Below are 25,928 nucleotides of genomic sequence, written 5' to 3'. Positions count from 1 at the left end.
AGGGCATCCAGCTTCAGATTTGTTGATTCTTTGAGTCTGTATGACCATCTCATCTCTGTTTAAACCTTCTTTTTACATGAAGCTCTGTTATTTCTAGACATAGCATACCTACCCCATTGCTGAATAGCTTTGCTTATTAGAAACTACTTGCTTATTCTTAGCCGAAATTCTCTCTCCACCTACCTTTTCCTTATGACATTCTGAAATAGAAAATAGACTTTGCTGTCCTGCCCCTCTATGGCAAACAAAGTATCCCTATTTTCTTCATAACAGGTCATAACATTCTGGTTATGTTCTTTGAACCCGTTCTTGTTTGTCAAGTCTTTCCTGTTAAAATATGGCTCCTGGTGGTGAACAGAATATCCCAGATATCCTCTGTCTATTTCAAAAGCGTGCAGGATGTGGGTTAGATCTTGGGAAAGGGTTTAAAATTTTCACTTGCCTCATTGATTCTTTGCTTCCCAATTCTCAAATAATAAAATCATAGGATTTAGAAGGGAAGTCAGATATCATTTAAGCCCAACTCCTTAATTTTGTAGGTGTGGAAACTGAAGCTGTCAGAATTCTGTACAGTGTCTTGGCCAAGGTCATAAAGGTACTACTAAGTAGCAGAGCAAGAATGTGAACTAGTTTGATTAAAGACTATAAAGTCACCCATTCCTACGTCAGAGTAGAATCTCTGAAAGGACCAGCCTCATTTCTCTTTTAAATTCATCTTCTTTTTTTAAAAAAGGCCCTTACCTTCCGTCTTGGAATCAATACTGTATATTGGTTCCAAGGCAGAAGAGAGGTAAGGGCTAGGCAATGGGTGTTAAGTGACTTGCCCAGGGTCACACAGTTGGGAAGGATCTGAGATCAGATTTGAACCCAGAACCTCCCATCTCTAGGCCTGGCTCTCAATCCACTGAGCTACCCAGCTGTCCCCTAAATTCATCTTCTGTAGTTCCTGAATGACAATTCTTACAATTAGATACAGGATCCTTTGGATGTTAAATTCTTGGAGAGGTTTTTTTCATAGATTATGTAAAAAGTTACTGCCTTCCATTCTGATTCTTTTATAACATGACTTTGTATTTAAGTTAAGGAACTATTTAAAAGCTTATTGAGGCACATGGTGGAAAATGTTGGTCTAAACTCAAATTCTTCCCATCTGCTTTCAAATTTTTCTATATGTTCTTGTCATATAAGGACATTTTATTCCTCCAGAAGATGGTGTTCTTGGGTTTATCCAACACGAGGCTACTCTTTTTGATTACTTCTGGATCTTATTATATTCCTTTGATAGCTTTTCTATTTTTTAACCAGTACCAAATAATTTTAATGCCTACTTCTTTATGATGTAGTAAGAAAAATGCTAGTACAATCCACACACACACACACACGCACACACTTTTATTCCTGTAATTTCTCTTGGGATTCTTGATCTTTTGTTGCCCAAATGAATTTTGTTATTGTTTGCACTAGTCCTTTGTTAGTAGTAGTAGTAACAAAGCATTAGGAACTCTGTTAGTTTGGGATGATTGTAACTTTATTTTGGGTAGACATTTTCATTTTATTCATACAGCTGATGAATCTGTCTGATTTTTTGTCTTGTTTCCAGAATGTTTTGTGTGTATAATTGTTTATATTTAGATTATGACTTTGAAGGTTAGTTCCCATATATTTTATGACATGCATTTTGTGTTAATTTTGAATGGGATTTAATATTTTTGTCTTTGGCTCATTTTTGTTAGTGATATACAGGTAGAGAAAAGTTGATGACATCACACGCTTTATATAATTTGTCTATTAATTTTTTTCATAGGTCTGGCATTATCTAAATAAACCATAGCATTTGCTAGCAGAGATCAATTTTCTTTGCCTAGGCTTAGTCCTTCAGTATTTTTTCCTTGAATTTCATATATTTCTAGATTGAAATCCAGTAATAGTAGTGACTGTAGTTCTTACTGCATAGGCTTCTAGTGTTCTTTTGTTAGGAATAATGTTAGTGCTTGGTTTTAGACTGATGCTCTTAATCATATTTTTAAAACTTTCTTAATTTTTATATTTGTAACAAATGCATATTGTTTTCAAAAGATTCTTCTGTACCAGTTGTTATAATCACGATTTGTATTGTCTTTATGTTTACAGGGTTCCTAACAAAAGTGCCTGGCACAAAGAAAGTGCTTAGATACTTTTATCAATTGACTATTGAGCCATTCTAGCATTCATGATATCAATCCAAGCTGGTCATTATGCCTTTGATATTTCATGTAATATTTTTACATCAATATTCACTTATGATAGCCAGTAATTTTCTTTTTATGCCTGATCTCATCCTCCTTTGACCAGCAGCATATTTTTCTCAACTAGCTAAGATGGTGATTTTTATCTCTTGTCATTGTAGTTTATGTAGTATCAGAGTTCACACTAGGGTCTTGAAAGTAACCATGGAATGACTACCTCCCAAGGAGGCTGTAGAAGTGATGATACCTGCTTAATTCTGGGTAGAACCAGGCCTGAGGTGCCTTCTAAATGTCAGGTTTTGTTTTCTAAATTAACTGTATTTAGACATGTGTGTATTTGCATTTATTTTAAAATTAGAGACAGTGAATGGACTGAACTCTGATGGGCCTAATGACCCAATTAATGATGAGGGTGATAGAGAGGGGAAGGCTTAGAAATGCAGAATGAAACAGATTGATTTTGGATAGGCCAATGGGGAAGTCCGTTTTGATCAACAGTACTATAGTATAGTATATGGAAAGTGTTTGTAATGGGTTTGCTTTTCTTTAGTTCTCAATTCAGGAGAGCAGGAATGATGAGAAAAGGAAGAGCTTGACTGATTAAAACAAATAAAATATTCTTTAAAAATGAAAAGGTTCCATTTTGGAAGGGTAAGGAAATGGAGAGAGTATATATCAAAGTATGTATCAAAATGACTGAAGTAAAGTATATATTAAAGTATATGTCAAGTATATATCAAAGTCCATAAATATATAAAGCATATATCAAAAATGACTGAAGTAAAAAAAAAAATTTAAAATAATGAGACAATAGCATAAATTATAAAAGTACTCTAGAAAGTCAATTTTTTTTTCCAATTTGCAGGCATTAAAAAATTTCTTCATATTTAAAAGAAAAACATTTATACTGCTTCATAGAATATTTGCTGAGTCTGTAGTTTCCAAACCAAGCAATGAATGATACTTAAAAGGAAATCTATTATTGACTTGCTGTGTAATAGAGGGCATAATCAGTTGTATCCTCTGTTTGCTTTTGACTCCTAAAATAGTATTGAACCCAGCTCCTGCTGAGGTTTGGTAGACTCCAGGGAATCTTATTGAGTAATTCTTTGGTTGGAATTCTCAGATTTCCAGAATGGTATTACCGTAGGAACTCAGTTCAGGTTACCCGAATTGAATCAGATTTACTCCTGGTTTTTTGGTTGCCTAATTCTATGACCCTGTGATTGCCTCCACAGCAGGAAGATTCCTTGTTTGCATCTATGCCTCCTCTTTGCCCCATTGGAAGTCATTCCAAAGTGCAGAGCCCTAAACCTGTGACCGGAGGCCTTGGAGCTTTCACCAAGGTGAGCACTTGTTTAGGGGTCATGTGCCCACAGTAGGCTGGCCAAATGTCCTCTGGGTTGTTGCATTGGCCTTTTGTTGGCATTTCCATTACAGTGTGCCATCTGTCACAAAGCTCCTTGGGAAGTGAGAGGCTGCATTTGGATTTGGGGCTTTACCTCTGATGGTCTGTAGTGCCCTGACTCTTCCTGCCTGGTGAATCTGATTGGCCAAGAAGAGCTGATGACAGATCCTAAGCCCATGTATCATCCCCCCCATCCCCCACAGTGGCCATCTTGCCTCTGCTTAAAGTGAAAAGAAACCCAGAGTGCTTTGGGTACAGCATTTTTTCTCACAGAGCAGATTTGCCTCTGTAGCTTTTCATCATTGTTCTTGGTTTGCCCCTGATGAGTCTAAATCATCATCTACCTGACAGCCTTTCAGATCCTCAAAGAGAGCTCTCTTATGCATCTACGAGTCCTTTCTTCTCCCTGGTTCTTGAGCAGATCCATGGGCATCATGATCCCCATCTTGACCACCCCCTCTAGATGTGCTCTAGCATCCTTCCTAATCCTGAGAATGAGCAGTCCTTCACATGGGAGGAAGTAGGTGAGGAATTTTGTTAGCTTAGTCACAGGGCAAATGCTTTTTTTATACACTTATGTCCACTGTGCGTTTTATCCAGATAGATTCTTGCCCTTCCTTGCAGACCAAATGTCCCAGCAGACAGTTTTTCATGCTGTGTCATTGTCTGTTCCAAGGTGATCATCAAACAGGAACCTGGAGAAGCCCCCCACATGCCCACCTCAGGAGCTGCCACTCAGCCACCTCTTCCCCAGTATGTGACTGTGAAAGGAGGTCACATGATAGCCGTGTCCCCCCAGAAACAGGTCATGGCTGCAGGAGATGGGACTGCTCCATCCCCCAAGGTATTGTCCCTCAGGTTTATCAGGGGAAGGGATGGGGTGGTTGGGTAAAGAAAGTCACCGCATCACACGGATCATCAGGAGACTCACTGGGCTTGGAGCCAGTAACTGGGTTCATTTCCCAAGTGCTCTCTGTGACCTTGGGCTAGTTGGTGACTCGCTAGGAACCCAAGTGACCATGTTTTATGTCACAGGCCAAGGGCTTTCATTGCCTCTGGGATCAAATGGTGTACCTGAAGCACGGCTTCCTTCTTGATATGGTGACAGTGATTCTGAGGAGTCCTTAACAATTGTGGAAGAGTAGGCTCTTCCAGAGACCAGAGAGCCCATAGCCAGGGGCCTGGTCATAAAGCCATGTCAGGCTGAGGTCAGTGTTTAGCGCCTACGCCAGAAAGAGCTGGAAGTACAAGGATAAAATGGCATCTCCTTTGGCACCAAAGGCCATGCTTCCCTGTACCTGGCCTTCCATCTTCAAATGGAGATGCCCTCTTCTGACCTTTGAGAATTATTACTTGTTGGAGGAATTTGCTACATGTGTAGATTTGGGGATGTATATATTGCTTTCAAAAAAACAACACTTACATATGAGAAATACATCTCACCTTTCCTGCTTTCCAAAGTACAATGAGGCTTATGATTTTTTGTCTCCACTCCTAGTGGTTCCCCAAGAGCATTTAGGCTTTGACAGAGTATTTTGATTACTTGCTGTGGGTATTCCAGTTCTAAATACCATATGTGCTTTAAAGCATTATCTGAAAATCTTCTTAATTTTTTAATTTGAGGGATCTGATTCAAGAACTAATAGAAATGGGGGGGGGGTGAAACCCTTTGATATTTGATTTGGCCAGGATAGCAAAACAAGCGTAGACTGACAAAGATTGTGTTTTCTTTCGTTTCAACTTTACATAAGAGGCCAAATGATGCAACAGTGAATATGCTGCCATTCAGAAATAGAGTTGGGTCTTTTCCCTCAGTGTCCATCAATATTTTAGATGCTACAAGAGGGGAGAAATGCATGTTCATTCGGGATATATAAAACAAGTAAAAATATGGCAAACTATAAATTGTATTCTGGCATGTTCCACAGCCATTTATCCAAATCGATGTGTTCATTTTGTTACTTAGCATTAGACTAGTGTCTTTCTGTCCTTATCTATCCCCATTTAGCATTGACTTTTTAGATTGAAAGTTCTGTGTGGTCAGGTCATTTTAATCCTATACTACACTCTATACTTATAAGCCCTCACTAATTCCACAATGGATAGAGTGCCAGGCCTAAACTCAGGGGAACCCAAGTTCAAATCCAGCCTCAGACACTTATTGGGTAAGTCACTTTACCCTGTTAGCTTCAGTTTCCTCCTCTGTAAAAATGAGCCAGAGAAGGCCATGGCAAACCACTTCAGTGTCTTTGCCAAGAAAACTCCAAATGGGGTCACCAAGAGTCAGATACTCCTGAAATGACTAAGCAACAATTTTACATAATGTTAATTAAAGCTAAAAATATTATCATTTGTCATGCTAGTACTCCAGGTGTGGGAGTTTTCTCAGTTTATTTCTCTTCCTCAACTGCTAATCAAACAATCAGTCAATCAGCAATACTCATTAAATGCTTCCTCTGTGCCAGAGACTGTTTGCCACTGGGGATAGAGATAGAAAGAAAAAGCAGCAGTCCAAGAGTGAATCTGCTGTCTACCTGGTGATGTTAAAGGACACTTGCAAGTCCTGCTTCCTTGAAGAAGATGGAGATGTGATCTGTATGGAGGCTCACATCCTACTGTCATGTTTTCTGGCCTGCCATGCCATTGATCTCATTTTGTCTCTACAAGTTACTATGTTTCCCAAACTCTTCAGCAGAAAAAGAAAAGGCAAAAATTGGGCCAGTTGTATGCACATTAGAGTGACTGCCAGGAAGCAACATTTAGCCCAAATACCATCCTGAGGCTTTGTGCCAACAGCATCCTTGTCCACTATCACACACCAACAGCAGCTAGCTGTGTACTCGGGGACAACTGACTGGCATTCCTGTCAGACACTTAGAGAGCATGGCTTTCTTGTTTCTGTCTGGCCTTTGTAACAGGACAGGAGAAGGAACCCAGACCCTTCTGCTTTCTCTTGAACAGGTTGTTGGCGTCCCAGTTGGCTCTGCTCTGCAATCAACAGTGAAACAAGCCGTGGCGATCAGTGGAGGCCAGATCCTGGTGGCCAAGGCCAGCTCCTCCGTTGCTAAGGCCGTGGGTCCAAAGCAGGTTGTAACTCAAGGAGTCGCCAAAGCGATTGTGAGTGGAGGTGGTGGAACCATTGTTGCCCAGCCTGTACAGACCCTAACCAAGGCTCAAGTCACTTCCACTGGGGCTCAGAAAAGTGGATCCCAGGGTTCAGGTAATGATGTTTTTGGTCAGTTTAAGAAACTTCTTGGGAAAGGTATGACTGTGGCTTGGCTCATAATTTGGTTGCAAAATTTGGGGTTAACATCCATGTTCATAATCAGTGCTATGTGAACTTACAGCATTAAAGGCCTGTTGAAAGGCATTCCGGTCATCTGGCCCAGTAGTCATTTTTGAAGGACTCTACAAAAAGGGTCAAAGGTTACTACAGATTTTTCAAAAATGTTACTTTGCAGGACTACTAAATAGTAACTTTTTTAAACACTCTCTTGCCTTGTCTTAGGATCGAAACTCAAGTATCCAAAACAATTCCAAGGCAGAAGGGCAATAAGGGCTCAGTGACTTGAACCAGGTTTACACAGCTAGGAAGTGTCTGAGGTCAAATTTGAACCCAGGACCTCCTGTCTCTGAGCCTGGCTCTATCCACTGAGCCACCTGACTGCCCTTAAAAATGGGATTTTTAAAACATTACTTAACCATCTGAAGCCTAATTATCAATTGTTCTACTTCTACCAAGAGACATTTCAAACTCAGGTTCCAGTCAAACTTTTTTTTTTCATTGTTGTCTAGCTGGGCTCTTATATAAAAAGTGGCTCAATGGGAAGGATTCCCCCAGGCAGAATCAGGAAACCTGGGCTTTTCTTCCAGCTCAGCCACAATTATGGATGAATTTCAATGGTCTCTTCTCTTAGGGTTCTAATCTATTCAAAGGAGAGAGCACTGCATCTGCTGAGGGTGGTGCAGGGCAGTGAGCCTCAGGACCAGCTCTTCTCAGGGGCCCTGTTGAAGGCTGCCACACTGCCTTCTTATCTTCCATTTGCAATGACAACATGTGCTTTATTCTCTATCACTCCTTTGATGGGCCAAGTTATAGAGGGTTCAGAAGACTTATATTTGATTTAAGGTGATAGGGTGCTGGTGGAGTTGTTCAAATAGGAGAGTGACATGGACAAACTTGTAGTTCATGAAAATCGGTTTAATTGTTGAGTGGGGGATATTTGGAGTAGGAAGAATCACATTCCTGGGTCTGGCGAAATCCTTATGTCTTCTGGCTTTCCCTTCTCCTATTCCCATTCTCTCCAGCCTTAAATCACCTTCCATTCCTTCTTCCCTACTTACTTTCCCAGTCCATCATGTCTGTGCAGGCCTCACTTTCTCTCCCTTCAGAATCTTAATTCCTTATTCATCAAGTTCAGCTGTACTCAGTCTTCGTCCCTTGAATTGCATGTCCTGATGTTCTGTTTCAGCTCATCTCTACCCCATCATGAATTATTCCTGCTGTTAAGCCTTTGGTCCTGCTTGCATCCCATTGAATGCCTTCTGAAGGATGTCACACAGCCATGAGTCTGGGTTCACTACAGACTAATGTGATCCAAAACTAAATGGACCCTTGATACTGTATGGTGATCCTTTTACCCTCCTCTTAAGATCCAGCCTCTTCCCTTCTGAAGCCATGTCCACCACTCACTGCATCCTTTATCTCTTCCCTTTCACCAGAGGCCCTTGACTCATATTTTATTGAAGTCTTTTTGCCCTCTCGTCAAAAACTTCTATTTAAGATCATCTTGGTGTCATTCCTCATCTTTATGTCAGAGGAAAAAGTATTTCTCCATCTTACTTTGCCAGCTCCTCTTCAAACTCTCTCTCCCTCTCCCTCTCCCTCCTTGGTTTTCAGTCTTTTCTTATATACTTAGCTTTCTGCTGTCTACAAAGATGCCCAGACTTCATCCATCCTGGAAAATGTTCATTTGGCCCTATTCTGCCCCCATCTGTTATCTTCCATATTCTTCCCTTCATAGCCAGACTCCTAGAAAAAGCTAGCTACACTTTTGTCTTCTACTTTTTCATCTTCCACTCATTTCTAAATCCTTAGCAGTTTGGCTTCCATCCCCACTTGAAAGAAACTGCTCTTTCTAAGGTCACCAGAAATCTCTTTGTTAGATCCAGTAGACTTTTCTTCATCCTCAGCCTTTTGAAGCATTTGACCCTGTTGCCCTCTCCATTGCAGATTCTTTCCCCCTCTCTTCCCCTCTGTCTGTCTCTTTCTCTCATGGTACTATTCTTTGGTAGTTCTCTTCCTTTCACTCAGATTGAGGCTTCTCTTTATCTTTTATAGGCTTTACAAGCCTTCTCATACCTTTGCCCATTACCATGACTTTGACTGTTCCCCATCCCTAGACTATTCTCTCTCATCTCTGCCTGGTGGAACCCCAGCTCCCTTTCTATCTCTGTCCAATGCCATTTGTTCCAGGAGTCTTTCTTGGTTTCTCCAAGCCTTCGTGCCCAGTTGGAATATATTTATATCCCAAGTACAGTGCTTGGAATAGAGCAGGCACTTAGTAGGGCTTATAAAATGATGGACATTTGATTCTTCCGGTGAAATGTAAACTCCTTGAAGACAGAGTTTTGTGTTCCTGTTGTCTTAAGCTAGGTTTGAATCAAAATCTCTCTTCTACCCCTAAAAATCTGTGATTCTCAGTAATTTAACACCTTGCTATGCCTTACATGTATTTTGCCTTTTTAAATTGTAATGTAGTTGAGTCTTCTTGACTCCTTGGCAAATGATACTCTGAACAGGTTAAAAAAAAAAAGACAGGCATACCTATGCCATGGCATAACTCCTCCTGAGTACAAGAATGGAATTGTTGAATATACCATGCAGTTCACTGAGTTCTACTTCGAAGAGATTCAGAATTCAAGTAACTGACATCATGTTGAATTGACTGATGATGGTGACAAACTTGCAGCAGCCTCTAGAGTTGAAGGTAACACATAGCAGCTCCGTGACATAACTGCTATAGTCAACAGTGTAGGACTTGAAAAGGAAGGTTCACAATCCTAGAAACTTTGCCATTTATTGTCTGGGTGTACTCTCTTGGGCTAGATGATGGATCTTGAACACCATTTTTCTTGGTTTGAACCAAAATAAAACTTCTTCCCTGACCAAAAAATATGAGGACTTCTATTTTGAAAAACAGTCAACTAGAGGTTCCATTGGGTTGGACAGAAAACTTGACCAGGTGCCCAAGTATAACAACAGAGAACTTTTCAGGCATATTGCCCATTGATAGGCTTGAAGCTTATTGATTCTCTCTCATCTCTCCTTCTCTTCTCCTTCTTCTTCATATATATATATATATATATAGTATGTAGACATGTGTGTGTGTACACAAAGACACTGAGTGATCCCTCACCTATAATGGGAGTTACACTCCAGACACCCCCATAATAGGTCAAAATCCACAAAGTAGTCGGAGAACAAACAGACTGATGCTACAATCACTGAGCCAACCAGTGCCCAGGATGCAGAACACAGTGCTGGTGAGGGGCACCCATGGGTCCCCAGCTGTTGGTTAGGAGTTAGTTCAACTCCCTCTAACCTCAAGAACGCCATCTCAGCTTTCCTGAAGGGGACAGAAGGGGTTGGCCTGAGGCCAAAGGGACCTAGCTGACTAGCCACCTAGCATGAAAAGGGCAGTCAGGGCAGCTAAGCCTCTCCATCTTCTAGCTAGCTGGGCATGATAGGGAAGGATCCCTCTGTCCCAGGGCCCCACTTTTAGGGGCCCTGCCCAGCATCTCTGGCATCCTTAGAAGTGTCCTATTGGTGTTGTGCATGTGTCTTCAGGAACTCACTGGCTTCTGGCCTGTTCTCTCCTCTTCATTTGATGTGACTCTCCTGTGTGCTGAAATAGAAGAATAAACTGCATCTTGCATCTTGGTCCACAAGTCCTGCAAAACCTCTCTCTCTTCATGTCTCTATCACAATGCCAGGACCTCCTGTCCAAAGTACCTTGCCTGGGCTCAGCTGCTCTCTTTGTTGGGTTGTGGGTAGGCAGGGAGTTGCTGTTGGATCTTTCATTCATTAAACTGGTGGTTTCTTAAAAAATGCTGAGATATTGCAAAAACTCTGTGATTCAGAATTAGATATATTTTTAAAGCCCTCAATACAGTGAAGCTGTGATAAGTGAACTGCGATATAGCAAAGGATGACTGTATATATAGGTATTGTGTGTGTGTGTGTGTGTGTGTGTGTGAAGTGTTTATTTTGGCACCAGTGCTATGATCACAGACATTGATTGCATAAAGAATGGCCATCATTTTTATAGTCACCTCTTTCCACTGAACATTTAAATAGCTTGGGTTTTATTTGTTACAACCTTATTTTATAAAATTGATGTTTCTTTTTTCAAATGTCTCATCCCCACCTTCCGGTCTGTCATTCTAGTGATGGCTACATTGCAGCTACCTGCCACCAATTTGGCCAACTTGGCAAATTTGCCTCCTGGAACCAAACTGTACCTTACAACAAATAGCAAGAACCCTTCTGGGAAAGGGAAACTTCTGCTGATCCCTCAAGGAGCCATCCTGAGAGCCACCAACAATGCTAGTGAGTCTTTCTTGGAATCATTTTGTCCATGTGGAGATGGACATGTTCATCTGTGGGATTTGTACAGGGAATGGTTTGGGCTTAGGGGCAGACAGCAGTTCTTACCTGCTCTAAGGACTTCTTCAGTGAAGGGTAGCCGGGTAGCCTTACTTTACTTTGGGTAAGAAATAATGGGTATTCCCTCAGGAAACCCATTTTTGTGTTCAAGTGGCCATGGGGCTTGAAGGAAGAAGCATCACAGAAGCTTCCTTGGATATTTTTTCTGAGTGTCTCAGCTCAGCTGCTTTTTTCTAATTAATTTTTATCTCTTCTGATACCAGAGAAATGTGCTTCCCCTAAAGAATACTTTTGTGTCTCTAAGGATGAAATATTACCTGAAATTAATGATTCCTCCCTGGTCCCAAGTGTGCCTTAATCCTTAGTGAATGAAAAATACCTCTGAATTTAGGCCAGGGAGGTAAAGCCAGACAGGAAGAACATAATCTCTGAGTTTCAATAAAATCTAAGAAGACTGGAAAATGTCTCCAAATTTGGTCCATTTGTCTAAACGATAAGATACTGGGGAAAGATCAGTCATAAATCTTCTTGGCTAGAAAATGCCAACATCTAATTTTTCCTCCCTATTCTCCCACATCAAATCACAAATAGCCTTTCAGACCTGTCTCCACTGTCTTTGGAATTTGTACATTCAGTCCCTGATCAGGTAGATAATGAAAACCCTTTCAGACCACTTCTGGCTCTAGAGAGCAGGATGTCAATTTGGAAAAAATCAAGTATACTTTAGAGGCAGAGTGGGGACAATCCCAGGACCTTGGAGGGACAGGAGCACCCATATTGGCCGGTTTGATGAAGGCACTTCTTTGTGTTCCAGACCTCCAGGGAGGAGCTTCTTCTGCAGCCGGAGGCAGCGGTGGTGGTGCAGGAACACCGGGCACAAACCCCGGAGGGGTATCCCCACACCTGACATACACATCCTATATCCTCAAGCAAACTCCGCAGGTTTGGGTTCTTCATCACTGTTCTTTGAAATTCCTTAGAGACTAAACTGTGGAAGGTGATTCAGGAGCTGCCCTTGAGGACAGTCAGCTCCCAGATGCTGACATCTGGAGCCAGGATCTTGGGATCATTGAGGCTTCAACTGCCCTGCATTTGGGAGAGTGGCTGCCTCTCGTTTGACCACAGAGTAGTCATGTACATAACGTAGAAATGAGCAACGCCTGGTCTGCTTTGGACTTCTCAGCTAGGAGTTCCCCCCTTCTGGCAACACAGGCCACGGCTTCCTTCTTGTCCCGGCCCAGCTATGTCTGTCAGGTAGCATCCTCGGTATTAAAAAATCTGTCATGAGCCCAGTATTCAACATTCACATAAGTAGGTAAACTGAGCTGAAGTCTGTTTACATCTCAGTTAGTGGAGGCCATGGTTCAAATCCCACCTCAGACTCTTGGTGACTGTGGGTAATGAGGGAGTAGATTTGGGGCCTCTAATATCCCTTCTAACCTGTGTGGCTATGGGAAATTTTCAGCTCCTCATGCTGAAAATGTGCACCATCTCCCACCTCCCCAGTCCCCATCAGGTTTTGAGTCCTTTCTATTCATCTTTCCTTTTCAGTTATTCCTGTTGTGTGTACTTGGTGCTTCTGTTTCTGCTTCTCTCACTCTATAGGATTTCATAAAGCTCCTGATCATTACAAACAATGTCACATGCTAAGTCTTTTAAAAGGCACTCCATCAGTTTGTTGTGTTAGTATTCTGAAAACATATCCCCAGCAACGGAATTCTCTCTTAAAAGAGAAGATTCTTTTCATAACTTCCACTGCGTTCTGACTGCTAAGTTACTTTCTAAAAAGATCCTACTAGTTGGCACCTACCAGCCATGAACAAGGATACTTGTTTGTCTACCTGTTTCTCCCCTACCCTTCTGGCCCTTCATTTTATTGCTACTTATGTTTTTGTTGCCATTTTGATGAGTATGAGGTGGTATTTCAAAGTTGTTTTCATTTTCACATCTGTGTTGAGCATCTTTTCAACTAATTATTAAGAGTTTGTTTCTTATTTGAAAATTTTTCCTTTCCTTTTAGGACTGAAAGTTGCCATTGTAAATATTCTCTCTGTATTTTAATTGTCGTTTTTTATCCCTTCCATAGATGTTTTCTCTAATGTGTTCTAACCTTAGATTTTTTTGTTATACAGAAATTTTTATTTTAATGTATTTAAGCATAACTAGCTTCATTAAGTATTCATATTTGTTGAAGAGGAAAACTTCAGAGAAATTCTTCTTGCATTTTTTTAAGACACCAAATTTCATTTTGCTTTAGTTTTTGGAATTAAATATAGGTCTGGCTAAAAAGAGCTTTTTAATAGTATCCCTAGGGAAAGAAGTATTAACACTAAAAGGAGTGGTGTTGCCACATGAATTTTAAAATATTTTTACTGTAACGTAATAAAATTTCTCCTGAGTATGCAAATGCATCTTTTGGATACAAATAATTACATGCAGATATTATCATTTTACTCTGAAGTAATAGTTTTCATCCTATCTCAGTTTTCTTTACCTTAATAGATTTTTCATAATGCCCTGCAATTGACACAGCTTGGTGTTTCAAGTAGACAGAATCCTCCACCTTTCACTTGCATTGTATTCCAATGTCTCCTCAGGGGAGTAGAGGCCTTGTTGGGTTTACCAGTGTAATGCCAACCTTGTTGGAGCCTCTGAAGCTGAAGAGACTTTGAGTAGTAGTTTGTGTGTCTCAGTTCAGAAGGCCTTCCTGGCTAATCATCATTGAGTTGTCACTAGAGAATACATTTGTAGTAAATTTTGGACATGGAGGGGCTGCTGGATAGTAGTAGGAATGCGTGCTCACTGAGAGGAAATCTGCATCCCTTCCATTGTAGAAGTGAGAAGTGTACCACAGGAAAGCAAATAAGCATTTTTATGGTCCCTAAGAGATCCTTTTTGTAATATACTTGTGGCCTTCATTATTTGCATATCAGAAAATCATTATCAGGTTAGCTTAGAAGGCAAGACAGGTACCACTGAGGTTGGGGTAAGGTGAATGTGGTTTGGAACTGGAAGAGGGCACTCAGATTTCACCGAATCAATTATGGCCATAATGTAAGCTGGTTCACTTGAACTTTGTTTTCTAAATATTGGGAGTGGTGTACTGTACTTGGGAGCTTTACATTTCAATGCTGATGGAACATCAGAATTATAGAAAGCTTTGTTTTCTATAACCAAGTCTCTTTTTGTGACTTTAAGGATAGGTGCATGTGACTCTGGATCTTTGTTTTTCCATTTTTGTTTCTAGGGCACATTTTTAGTTGGCCAGCCATCTCCCCAGGGTTCTGGAAAGCAGTTGGCCACTGGATCAGTGGTACAGGGCAGTTTGGGAGTCAGTGCATCTTCTACACAAGGACAGCAGGCGTTAAAAGTCATCTCTGGGCAAAAGACGGCTTTGTTTACCCAGGTACTATCCCTTTTCCCCAATCCAACTTCTTCTCTCTCCATTTCTTTCACCCTCTCTTCCTCCTTTCCTTCCACTATTTAACTCAGTCCTTCCAAAGAAAATTCTACCTTCCTCCTATGAGACTACCATCCTCTGTATCCTCTAGACCTGCCAATTTTATCCAGCAGTAAATATTGATAAGAAAAACTTTTGCCTCTTTCTCAGGAAATATAGAGCAAAGGAGAAAAGAATGCTTGATGAGGAAGAGAGATTTTTAGGTGACTCCTAAGAGAGATGAGGCAGCCCTTGATTTTTCATGGCTCCTTTAAGTCCAAGATAGTGTAGGAACACATTAGGTGGCTGTTCTTCACATGGTCTAAGTTCAGTTCAGCAAACTTTTATTTGATGCTTCCTATATGTGCTGGACATAAAAAGACAGAACCAAATGGTCTCTGCCTCCAAGAGAAATGTCATTGTACTTGTGGGAAGTAGTGTACATAATCCTATGCAAAGCACCTCAGGAAGGAACAGGAGGAGGGTCTAGAAGTGCCTTAGGCCCAACATGGCCCCTGAGCCGGGCTGGGAGGCATGCTGGTATCTCTTCTTTTATCAGTAGGTGACACTTGCTTGGCATTGTCCAATTGGCATGAGGTTTCACCTAATACTGGACCTCATCTATCCTTAGCCAAGTTTGCTCAGCCAGTGCTGTCATCACATTCCTGCTTTACAGATGAGAAAACTGAAGTTCAGGGGAATTAGTGACCAGCCCCACTCCCACAGCTAGTGAGTGGCATGGGATTTGGTGGCCCCCCTCCTTATGGCATCATTCTGTCCACTCTGCTTCCACTGCCTCTCAGAGTCATTTGTAGGGATCTTACAAGATGGAAGTGAGCTAGAGGGCAGCCTCTGCAAAAGTGAACCTGGTATGTGTATGTGCACTAGGTCAGCTCACCTGGAGGGGAAAGCAGGGAGAGTGGGGTGACTAGGTATAAGGCTGAAAGGGGACAAGCTGGGAGCCAGGCTGGGGAAGGATTTCAGGGCCAGGCTGAGAACTCAGAATTTTGTCCACAAGGCAGTCAAAAGTCACTGAAGATTTCTCAAGTGGGTGAGTTGCATTAATAGTAATGAATGTTTTTGAAGGAAGACATCTCTCAACTATCTGTTGAGTCTTTAGCATGCCAGGAGGTTCACTACCCAACTTCGGAGCTCACTAGAACAACAGGGAATCCTTTTTAGTGTCTAAAGTGCTTGAAGCAGATTCTTAGTGTCACTAGCTCATTAAATTGTATTTATCCCTATGTGAAAACAGCATGAGAGGCCCCTAGAACAGTACTTGGACAGCTAGTGTGTAGAATGGCAAAGGCCTGCCCTGTCAGGGAGTCAGGGAGATGCAGGTTTAAGTCTGCACAGTACCCTGGCTTTGGGATTGGGAGCAAGTCTTCTTTCCAACTGCTCAGGCCCCACAGTATTCTCTTCCGACGGTAAGGGCTGGAGGAGTCAGGAGTCCCATCCATTACCCAGAAATATCCTTTGGACTTTAAGACAAATTAGCCTGGCATCCTTGAAAACCAACCCACCTGGTCTGTGCTTCCAACTGCATTTGCCAGTTAAGAAACTATTAACGTTCCCATGGCTACAGAAGTACACCAGGACCTCCCCTCCCCCCCAATGAGACAGTCATATGACTTATATCATGGGTTCTGCTTGAGCCTCTCGAATTCTCAAGCTGCCTTATAAATGACATCCAGGCACCTGGATAACATTATTAACATATTATTTTCACACTGTTTCTTTCTATAGGCAAATCCTGGTGGGCAGGCGTCTCTGATGAAAATCTCAGATGGCTCCTTGAAATCTGTGCCTGCTTCCACCCCACTCTCCAAGCCAGGGACCACCGTCCTGAGAGTCTCAGGGGGGGTGATCACTGCTGCCACTTCCCCAGCTGTGTCTCTCTCGGCCAACGGAGTTGTACAGCAGGTAAGAAGCACTGAAATGGCCAGGAAAAGGATTCCAGGACTTTGGGCAAAACTCTCAATGAGAGCAACATGGCAGCACTGCTGTGCTGCCACCATAGAGCACTACCACAGGTGGCCTCCCTCCTGGAGTCACGGTGGAGACAGCCAGCCTCCTCAGGCCCTTCTCCCTCTGGGTTCCGTGACCCTTCCTGCTTCTGACACCTTCCCTTACTTTGGCCTTCTCACCTTATTTTCAGATGTTCGTTTATGTGCTGAGGGTTTTAAGAGCAGAGGAGATGACATGATAGGAACAGAAAGGTGAGCATGCCACAGATAGCACATGGAACCAGTACTGATTTTGACTTGGGAGAACGAGAACCCAAGCTCCCCAACCAAGATTTGTGGTGACATGAGCTCTCGGGGTCCAGAATGGCAATTGCCTTTTTCTGAATGGCTGCTCACCTTAACTGAATTGTTCATGGGGCACTGGGGATTTTTATTTCCTCTTTGAGAGCAAGAGCAGACCATGTTCTGAACATTCACAACTTAAGTCAGAGAGCCCAGAGCATCAGCTTCATCAGCTGTATAGTATGGGAATACTAAGCAGCATAGAAACAGTGGGGAAATAAGGGCGTACATGTCAGACGGGGAAGAGAAGGACCCCTGCCGGCTATTTGGAGCAGAAGCTGCGCCTTTGGGTCCCACCCTGGATTGTGTAGTTGGTGTGACAGAGGCCATGTCCTCTTCTGATTCTGGTGGTGGCAAGAGGTCTGAGCCAGAGTCTCTTTTCTATCAGAGCCTTTCTCTTATTACAGTGGCAACAAGAAATCTGAATCAGAAATGCTCTGTGCACAAAAGTAATGACTAGGAATGATCACCCTTTTAACAAGTAGTGTTTCCATTTAATTATCCTATGACAGTTTTGATTATATTAAATTTAAATGTTTATTAACAAACAAAACTTGTGAAACCAAAACTTGAAGAAGGCAGAAAGCTGGTGGGGGGAGTGGCAGAGTTTTATATCAAGTATCTCTGATAAAGGTCTCATTTCTGAAATATATCAAGAACGAAATCAAATTTATGCAAATATAAGTCATCCTCCTAAATATCTCAAATGTGTATTTGTTACAAAGAGCTTCCTTGTTCTAATAGATACTTGGTTCATGCTAGTTTGTTTTGATAGCTTATTTCTCCAAGGAGAAATTTGACATACTGATTACAATATTTAAGCCCTCCATATATCATTTTTAGAAATTCTGGACAGAATAGGGGCATTTCAGGACGGCCATTGATGTGCCTCTGCTGGTTATAAGATATACAAGGGGCCATGCCTCTCCTGAAATGTGCAGGAACTAGGAAAACAGTGCTAGGCCTACAGAGCATTCTGGGGCAGATTGGCATGATAGCAGTAAACTGGACTCTCCTTCCACAGAAGTTGTTCTGAGGATTAAATCTAGTTGACACATCTTAATTGCAAGGACCTGAAATGCTTCAGCTCCCATTAGGGTTTTTGTTGCACTTCCCCCTCCCCAAACAGCGAAGACTATCCCTTCCAGGACTATGAGAGCTTACAGATAATGTCCTCCCCCATTGTGCCCCACTGTGGTCCAGTGAGACCCCTGTGTATTTCCATTGTTTCAAAGTAGCAGTAGGCATTCTATCCCTTGACAACAATCTGAACTCAGTCTATGTTAAGGGTAGTGTTTATCTGGGGAGTTTATTTCTCAGTTTGGAGTCTGAGCTATTACTACAGACTGCCCCATCATTCCGAGGAAGTCAGCTTTGAGATTGGTGACTTTGTTACCTGGACAAAGTAGGAATGGGTGGTACTATTGTGAGACTAGCTAGTGACCATTAGGTTAAGAAACATCCCTAAAAGGTCATTAGTAATAAATAGTGGTGTCAGCCAGAGGAATCGCAGGGACCTACTCCTGCAGATGAAAAATCAGTATATGTTGGGAAGGACGTGAAAAGGTGGATGATGTTAAACAGTTCTTTACATCTGTAGAAGTCAGAAAAACTAGAAATGGGCTTAAACTAAAGCAGGAAAAATATCATTTTAATTTAAGAAACTGCTCCCCTGTCAAGGCAGGAAACCCTGAAATGGGCCATCAGGAGCTGTTTGAGTTTCTTCAGTGCCTGTCTGGACATGGAGGAGGCCTTTCCCTCTGTAATGTAGACATCCCCCTGCCCCAGACTGCCCTCAGGCTACTAGTTTCTCTGCCCTTTTATGGGGTAGGCATTGTGCCTGGAAGGTAGATCCCTCCAGAGCTCTGCCCTGTACTCCAGCCCGTGGTGCTCCTTCTTGTCCCCCAAGGGGCCAGACTTCCTCCCAGGTCTTCTTAATGCTGTTCAGTGGTTCAGTGCCAGAAGACTGACTGGGTCTGTATTCTCTGAACGCTAGAAACTTTTGCAGGGGAGGTTTGTATGACAAACAGGTTAAAACAGACTCTGGGCCTCCTTGGGCCTGAGCTGAGGGGGGATGGGGCCTTGGGTGTCTTTACTGAAGGGGATTCCCAGGTAAGGAGTGCAGGTAGGGACCTTCTCAGAGTCAGAGAGCTGCCTGGGGAAACACAGGATGAAGGGACATGTTCAGCACCAAGCCGAGGAGGTGGTACTTGAACTTAGCCCTTCCTGACTTTGATGCCATCTCTCGCCACCCCACCCCCCTGCCTTTCACTTGCCTGGAGGATCCCTGAAAGATGGAAAGTAACACTCTCTCTTTAACTTCTGTCACTCCCGGTGCCACCATGAGCAGTCAGAAGGAGCAGCGTCTGGCTCAGCGTCAACAGTGGTGCCTGCTGGGAAAGGTGGCGGGCAGCAGACACTGTGTGTGAACCCAGCTGGGGCCGGCAGGGTTGGTGCCTCAGCCGTCATCAGCGCCACGTCCCTCATGTCCACAGCGACCTCCGTCTCTGGCAAAGCCACCGTCTCAGGTAATAGCATCGTCCTCTTTTTCTTTTTCTTTTCTGACTTCGGGACCTCCCCGATGTCCCCAGCTCCCAATGTGCATTGAGGTTTTCATCAGTCACCATCTGCACGCACTAGCTGGTTAACCTGCTAAACTTGCTGAGTCTCAGTTTGCCCCTGTATGAAATGAGGATAATCCCAGCACCTGCCCCTCAGGCTTGTGTCACACAAGGTCCTCCTTTGTGGCTTTGCAAATCCTCAGTGTTTCTAGAAATAATGGCCAGCAGCAATTGGCTGTGACTCAGTTGGAGCCATAGATCCTAGAAGGTGGAATAGGAGGAGACCTTAGAAGCAGTTTCATCCTAAAACACCCCCTCTCCCGCATTTTACAGATGAGGAAACTGAGGCCTCATGAGAGGCAAAGGGACTTGCCAGAGTAAAATAAGGGGTTGGATGGGGGGGAGATCTTGTAAAGGTCCTTAGAAACTCTTATCCAACCCTTATTTTACAGAGAGATTGAAAATCCTAATCACCAAAAAGTATTTGTGTGTTCATGTATGCACACCTTGCTTCATTTGAGACTCCTGACAAATTAAAGAGAAGATGAAGTTTTCATAGAGAAAATTCTTTTTTCCTGCTTCTTTATTAGAACATCAGAGAAGTGCTGGGTCATCAGTGAGCAGTGGCTTAATTTTTTCTTCCTTTATTTCATTAACAAATTTACACACAAGTTCCCCAAAGTTACACAATTCCTGTTTTCTCCCTCCCTTCTCCCTTCCCTCTTCCTGGAGCTGGCAAGCAATTCCACTGGGTTATATGTGGAATATAGATCAAAAAAAACCTGTTTCCATATTATTCATTTTCAGCAGCAACTCTTAGCCCGAGTCTCTCCTTCTGGGCCAGCTGTGAGAATTATTTCCAAGGCCCTGTCTGTCCTTTATTCCATCCAAGCTCAGCTGTGCTCTGACCCTGGACCACTGAGCCAGAGTGGCTTCATGCAGAAAATGGGGGTTTCAGGTCCATGGTTTCCAAGTGTCCTTCTGGCTCTCCGTTCCACCCCTTCCTCAAGGGCTTCATCACTTTTTCTTCACTACATGGCTACAGGGACCCATGAAATTGACACAAACCTAAAATAGACAACTGTGCTTTTGGAAACAAATAAAAATGGTTCCATGGATCCAAGGATATCTACAGACATTCATTAACAGTTGCCACTCTTGTCATGGGAGTTTTAACCTCGGTTTGCCTCAGTTTGACCATGCAGTACATTGACTATGCCATCCCCTTAAGAGATCAGAGAAAGAGGAAAAGGATTCATAGGAAAAAGGGACTGGAAACCAAGGGTAGCTCTCAGTTGGGGAACATCTGAACCAAAGTATGGTATAAAAATGAAATAGTATTTTGCTAAGAAAAGAGGAAATACGTGTTTTCAGAGACACCTGGAAAGATAGGTCTAAAGCGACATCAGAACTAATAGAAGAGTTTATGTAGTTACTACAATGTTGTCAAGACAAATAACGGAGGAATTTTGATCAAAGCAGGAACAATCTCAGGATTGCAAAACCCCTATAATGAAGCACCTCCTAGTACAGGTTCAGGATGAGAGAGACCTGTACTTTTGGGACCAGACTAGTGTTTTGGTAATTGTTTCTTTTTAATGAAGAGAGGAAATAGATGTTTGGGTTTTTTTTTTTAAAAGAAATTAAATTTGGAATATATTTTTTTAAAAACATAATGATAAAAAAAGACCCACAGTGATTTTTGAATCAGTTTTTACATTCAAAACATTCCACTTGTTACTTCATCTTTGCCTCCTAATTTTTTTAAAAAACATTATTTTATTTGGTCATTTCCGAACATTATTCATTGGAGACAAAGATCATTTTCTTTTCCTCCCCCAACCCCCTCCCACCACCTATCCCATAGCCAACGCATGATTTCACTGGGTATTTATTATACATGTGTTCTTGATTTGAACCCATTTCCATGTTGTTAGTATTCCCATTAGAGTGTTCATTTAGAGTCTCTCCTCAGACATGTCCCCTCAACCCCTGTAGTCAAGCAGTTGCTTTTCCTCGGTGTTTTTACTCCCACAGTTTGTCCTCTGCTTGTGGATAGTGTTTTTCCTCCTAGATCCCTGCAGATTGTTCAGGGACATTGCATTGCCACTAATGGAGAAGTCCATTACATTCGATTGTACCACAGTGTATCAGTCTCTGTGTACAATGTTTTCCTGGTTCTGTTCCTTTCGCTCTGCATCACTTCCTGGAGGTTGTTCCAGTCTCCATGGAATTCCTCCACTTTATTATTCCTTTTAGCATAATAGTATTCTATCACCAACATATACCACGATTTGTTCAGCCATTCTCCAATTAAAGGGCATCCCCTCATTTTCCAATTTTTGGCCACCACAAAGAGCGCAGCTATGAATATTCTTGTACAAGTCTTTTTCCTTATTATCTCTTTGGGGTACAAACCCAGCAGTGCTATGGCTGGATCAAAGGGCAGACAGTCTTTTATCGCCCTTTCGGCATAGTTCCAAGTTGCCCTCCAGAACGGTTGGATCAGTTCACAACCCCACCAGCAGTGAATTAATGTCCCTACTTTGCCACCTCCCCTCCAGCATTCATTACTTTCCTTTGCTGTCATGTTGACCAATCTGATACCTCAGAATTGTGATACCTCAGAGTTGTTTTAATTTGCATCTCTCTGATTATAAGAGATTTAGAACACTTTTTCATGTGCCTATTAATAGTTTTGATTTCTTTATCTGAAAACTGCCTATTCATGTCCCTTGCCCATTTATCAATTAGAGAATGGCTTGATTTTTTTGTACAATTGATTTAGGTCTTTGTAAATTTAAGTAATTAAACCATTGTCAGAGGTTTTTATGAAGATTGTTTCCCAATTTGTTGCTTTCCTTCTGATTTTAGTTACATTGGTTTTGTTTGTACAAAAACTTTTTAATTTGATGTAGTCAAAATTATTTATTTTACATTTTGTGACTCTTTCTAAGTCTTGCTTGGTTTTAAAATCTTTCCCTTCCCAAAGGTCTGACATGTATACTATTCTGTGTTTGCCTAATTTACTTATACTTTCCTTCGTTATGTTCAAGTCATTCACCCATTTTGAATTTATCTTGGTGTAGGGTGTGAGATGTTGATCCAAAACTAATCTCTCCCACACTGTCTTCCAATTTTCCCAGCAGTTTTTATCGAATAGTGGATTTTTGTCCCAAAAGCTGGGATCTTTGGGTTTATCATATACTGTCTTGCTGAGGTCACTTGCCCCAAGTCTATTCCACTGATCCTCCTTTCTGTCTCTTAGCCAGTTCCAAATTGTTTTGATGACCGCTGCTTTATAATATAGTTTGAGATCTGGGACTGAAGGGCCCCCTTCCTTTGTATTTTTTTTTTCATTATTTCCCTGGATATCCTTGATCCTTTGTTCTTCCAAATGAACTTTGTTATTTTTTTTTCTAAAACAGTAAAAAAAAAAATTTTGGAAGTTCAATGGGTATGGCACTAAATAGATAAATAAGTTTGGGTAGGATATTCATTTTTATTATATTGGCTCGTCCTACCCATGAGCAGTTAATGTTTTTCCAATTGCTCAAGTCTAGTTTTAGTTGTGTGGAGAGTGTTTTGTAGTTGTGTTCATATAGTTCCTGTGTTTGTCCAGGAGATAGATTCCTAAGTATTTTATTTTGTCTAAGGTGATTTTGAATGGGATTTCTCTTTCTAATTCTTGCTGCTGAGCTGTGTTGGAAATATATAAAAATGCTGATGACTTATGCGGGTTTATTTTGTATCCTGCAACTTTGCTAAAGTTGTTGATTGTTTCGATTAGCTTTTTGGTTGAATCTCTAGGATTCTTTAAGTAGACCATCATGTCATCCTCAAAGAGTGATAACTTGGTCTCCTCCTTGCCTATTTTAATGCCTTCAATTTCTTTTTCTTTTCTAATTGCTACTGCTAGTGTTTCTAGTACAATGTCAAATAATAGAGGTGATCACGGGCATCCTTGTTTCACTCCTGATCTTATTGGGAATGCATCTAGTTTATCCCCATTGCAGATGATATTAGCTGATGGTTTTAGACATATACTGTGTATTTTTAGGAACGACCCTTCTATTCCTATGCTTTATAGTGTTTTTAATAGGAATGGGTGTTGTATTTTATCGAAGGCTTTTTCTGCTTCTATTGAAATAATCATGTGATTTTTGTTGGTTTGCTTGTTGATATGCTCAATTATGTGGATGGTTTTCCTAATATTGAACCAGCCCTGCATACCTGGTATAAATCCTACTTGATCATGGTGAATGACCCTTCTAATCACTTGCTGGAGTCTTTTTGCTAGTATCCTATTTAAGATTTTTGCATCTCTATTCATTAGGGAGATTGGTCTATAATTTCCTTTCTCTGTTTTTGGCCTGCCTGGCTTTGGAATCAGTACCATGTTTGTGTCATAAAAGAAATTTGGTAGAACTCCCTCTTTGCTTATTATGTCAAATAGTTTGTATAGTATTGAAATTAGCTGTTCTTTGAATGTTTGATAGAATTCACTTGTGAATCCATCAGGCCCTGGGGATTTTTTCTTAGGGAGTTCTTTGATGGCCTGTTGGATTTCATTATCTGATATGGGATTATTTAAGAATTCTAGTTCTTCTTCTGTTAGTCTAGGCAGTTTATATTTTTGTAAATATTCATCCCTATTGCTTAGATTGGTATATTTATCGCCATATAATTGGGCAAAGTAGTTTTTAATGATTGCCTTAATTACCTCTTCATTGGAGTTGATGTCCCCCTTTTCATCTTTGATGCTGTTAATTTGCTTTTTTTCTTTCCTTTTTTTAATTAGATTGACCAGTACTTTGTCTATTTTGTTTGTTTTTTCAAAGTACCAGCTTCTAGTCTTATTTATTAGTTCAGTAGTTCTATCACTTTTGATTTTATTAATTTCTCCCTTAATTTTTAGGATCTCGTTTGGTTTTCTTCTGGAGGGTTTTAATTTGTTCGCTTTCAAGTTTTTTTATTTACATTTCCAATTGATTGATCTCTGCCCTCTTAGTTTGTTAATATATGCACTCAAGGATATGAATTTTCCTCTGATTACTGCTTTGGCTGCATCCTATAAGATTTGAAAGGATGTCTCACCATTGTCAGTTTCCTCGATGAAATTATTGTTTCTATGATTTGTTCTCTAACTGATTTTGGAGTATCATATTATTTAATTTCCAATTACTTTTTTATTTGGTTCTCCATGTACCCGTACTGATCATTACTTTTATTGCCTTATGATCTGAAAAGGCTGCATTTATTATTTCTGCTTTTCTGCATTTGTATGCCATGTTTCTGTGACCTAGAGTATGGTCAATCTTTAAGAATGTGCCATGTGGTGCTGAGAAGAAGGTGTATTCCTTTTTGTCCCTATTTATTTTTCTCCATATGTCTATTAACTCTAATTTTTCTAAGATTTCATTAACTTCTTTTACCTCTTTATCATTTATTTTTTTATTTGATTTATCTAAATTTGATAGTGGTTAGTTCAAATCTCCCACTAATATGGTTTTACTGTCTATTTCCTCCTTCAATTCTCCTAGTTTCTCCATTAGAAATTTAGGTGCTATACTATTTGGTACATACATGTTGATTAGTGATATTTCCTCATTATCTATATTCCTTTTTTAACAAAATATATTTACCTTCCCTATCCCTTTTAATCAAGTCTATTTTTGCTTTCGCTTTGTCAGATTTCATGATTGCAACTCCTGCCTTCTTTCTTTTGCCTCCTAATTATTATAGTAAGGGGAATACTCTTTCGTGATCCCCCAACACCAAAGGATAGAAGCTTCTTGAGGGGCAGGACCATTCTGAGATTTGTCTCTGCATCTTTACATCAGAAGCCAAAGAGATACTAGTTGACAAATGTATTGAGTCTTGCTCTACTATCCCAGGCAGGCTGTTTTAGCCTTTCTCTGCTGAGCTCCCTGGCAATCTAAACAGACTCTCTCCCTCTTTACTTTCAACCCCTCAGGCCCTTGTCACCTCTTGTGTAGACAGTGACAAGAACCATGAAGGTTTCCTGTCTCCAGGACACTGCCACCAGCATTGAACTTCCTTCATCATCCATGTAGCTCAGGGATTCCCTACCTCATCCAGTGTGGCATTTAAAAGAGTGGATGCCATAAACTGTAATAGTTAAAATGGTTGAGGGTATAAACTGTAGTGATTAAGATAGTGGAAGATATAAATTGTAGTAGATATAAGAGTGGGTGAGTAAATTGTGACCGAAGAAAATATGTTTTCACTACAGTGTCTTGTTTTAAATCAAATATAAGGTGGTCGCCAGGGAAATATTCCCAATTATGAATATA

The 25,928-nt window shown here is 41.2% G+C and overlaps 1 protein-coding gene across 21 annotated transcripts in view; it reads left to right on the top strand.

The window, feature by feature from the left end:
- The window catches only part of YEATS2 (YEATS domain containing 2), a 110,263-nt gene that overhangs the window by 63,514 nt on the left and 20,821 nt on the right, over positions 1 to 25,928 (top strand). For 11 of the 21 annotated variants that reach the window (XR_001627387.2, XR_463564.3, XM_056819835.1 and 8 more), the window contains 8 exons: positions 3,464 to 3,571; positions 4,310 to 4,477; positions 6,595 to 6,853; positions 11,084 to 11,245; positions 12,117 to 12,244; positions 14,550 to 14,708; positions 16,488 to 16,664; positions 19,398 to 19,578. Coding sequence is in view for 19 of the 21 variants with exons in the window: in XM_056819835.1 (XP_056675813.1) it covers positions 3,464 to 3,571; positions 4,310 to 4,477; positions 6,595 to 6,853; positions 11,084 to 11,245; positions 12,117 to 12,244; positions 14,550 to 14,708; positions 16,488 to 16,664; positions 19,398 to 19,578 (1,342 nt within the window). In the remaining 2 variants the exon portion in view is untranslated. The remainder of the gene's footprint in view (positions 1 to 3,463; positions 3,572 to 4,309; positions 4,478 to 6,594; positions 6,854 to 11,083; positions 11,246 to 12,116; positions 12,245 to 14,549; positions 14,709 to 16,487; positions 16,665 to 19,397; positions 19,579 to 25,928) is intronic. The other 10 variants (XM_056819836.1, XM_056819829.1, XM_056819831.1 and 7 more) reach the window with 1 other exon arrangement.

This window comes from Monodelphis domestica, chromosome 2 (genome assembly GCF_027887165.1).
Source record: "Monodelphis domestica isolate mMonDom1 chromosome 2, mMonDom1.pri, whole genome shotgun sequence".
Taxonomy (NCBI): Eukaryota; Metazoa; Chordata; class Mammalia; order Didelphimorphia; family Didelphidae; genus Monodelphis; species Monodelphis domestica.
The sequence above is the reverse complement of the archived record's forward strand: the minus strand, read 5'-3'. Positions and strand labels throughout refer to the sequence as shown.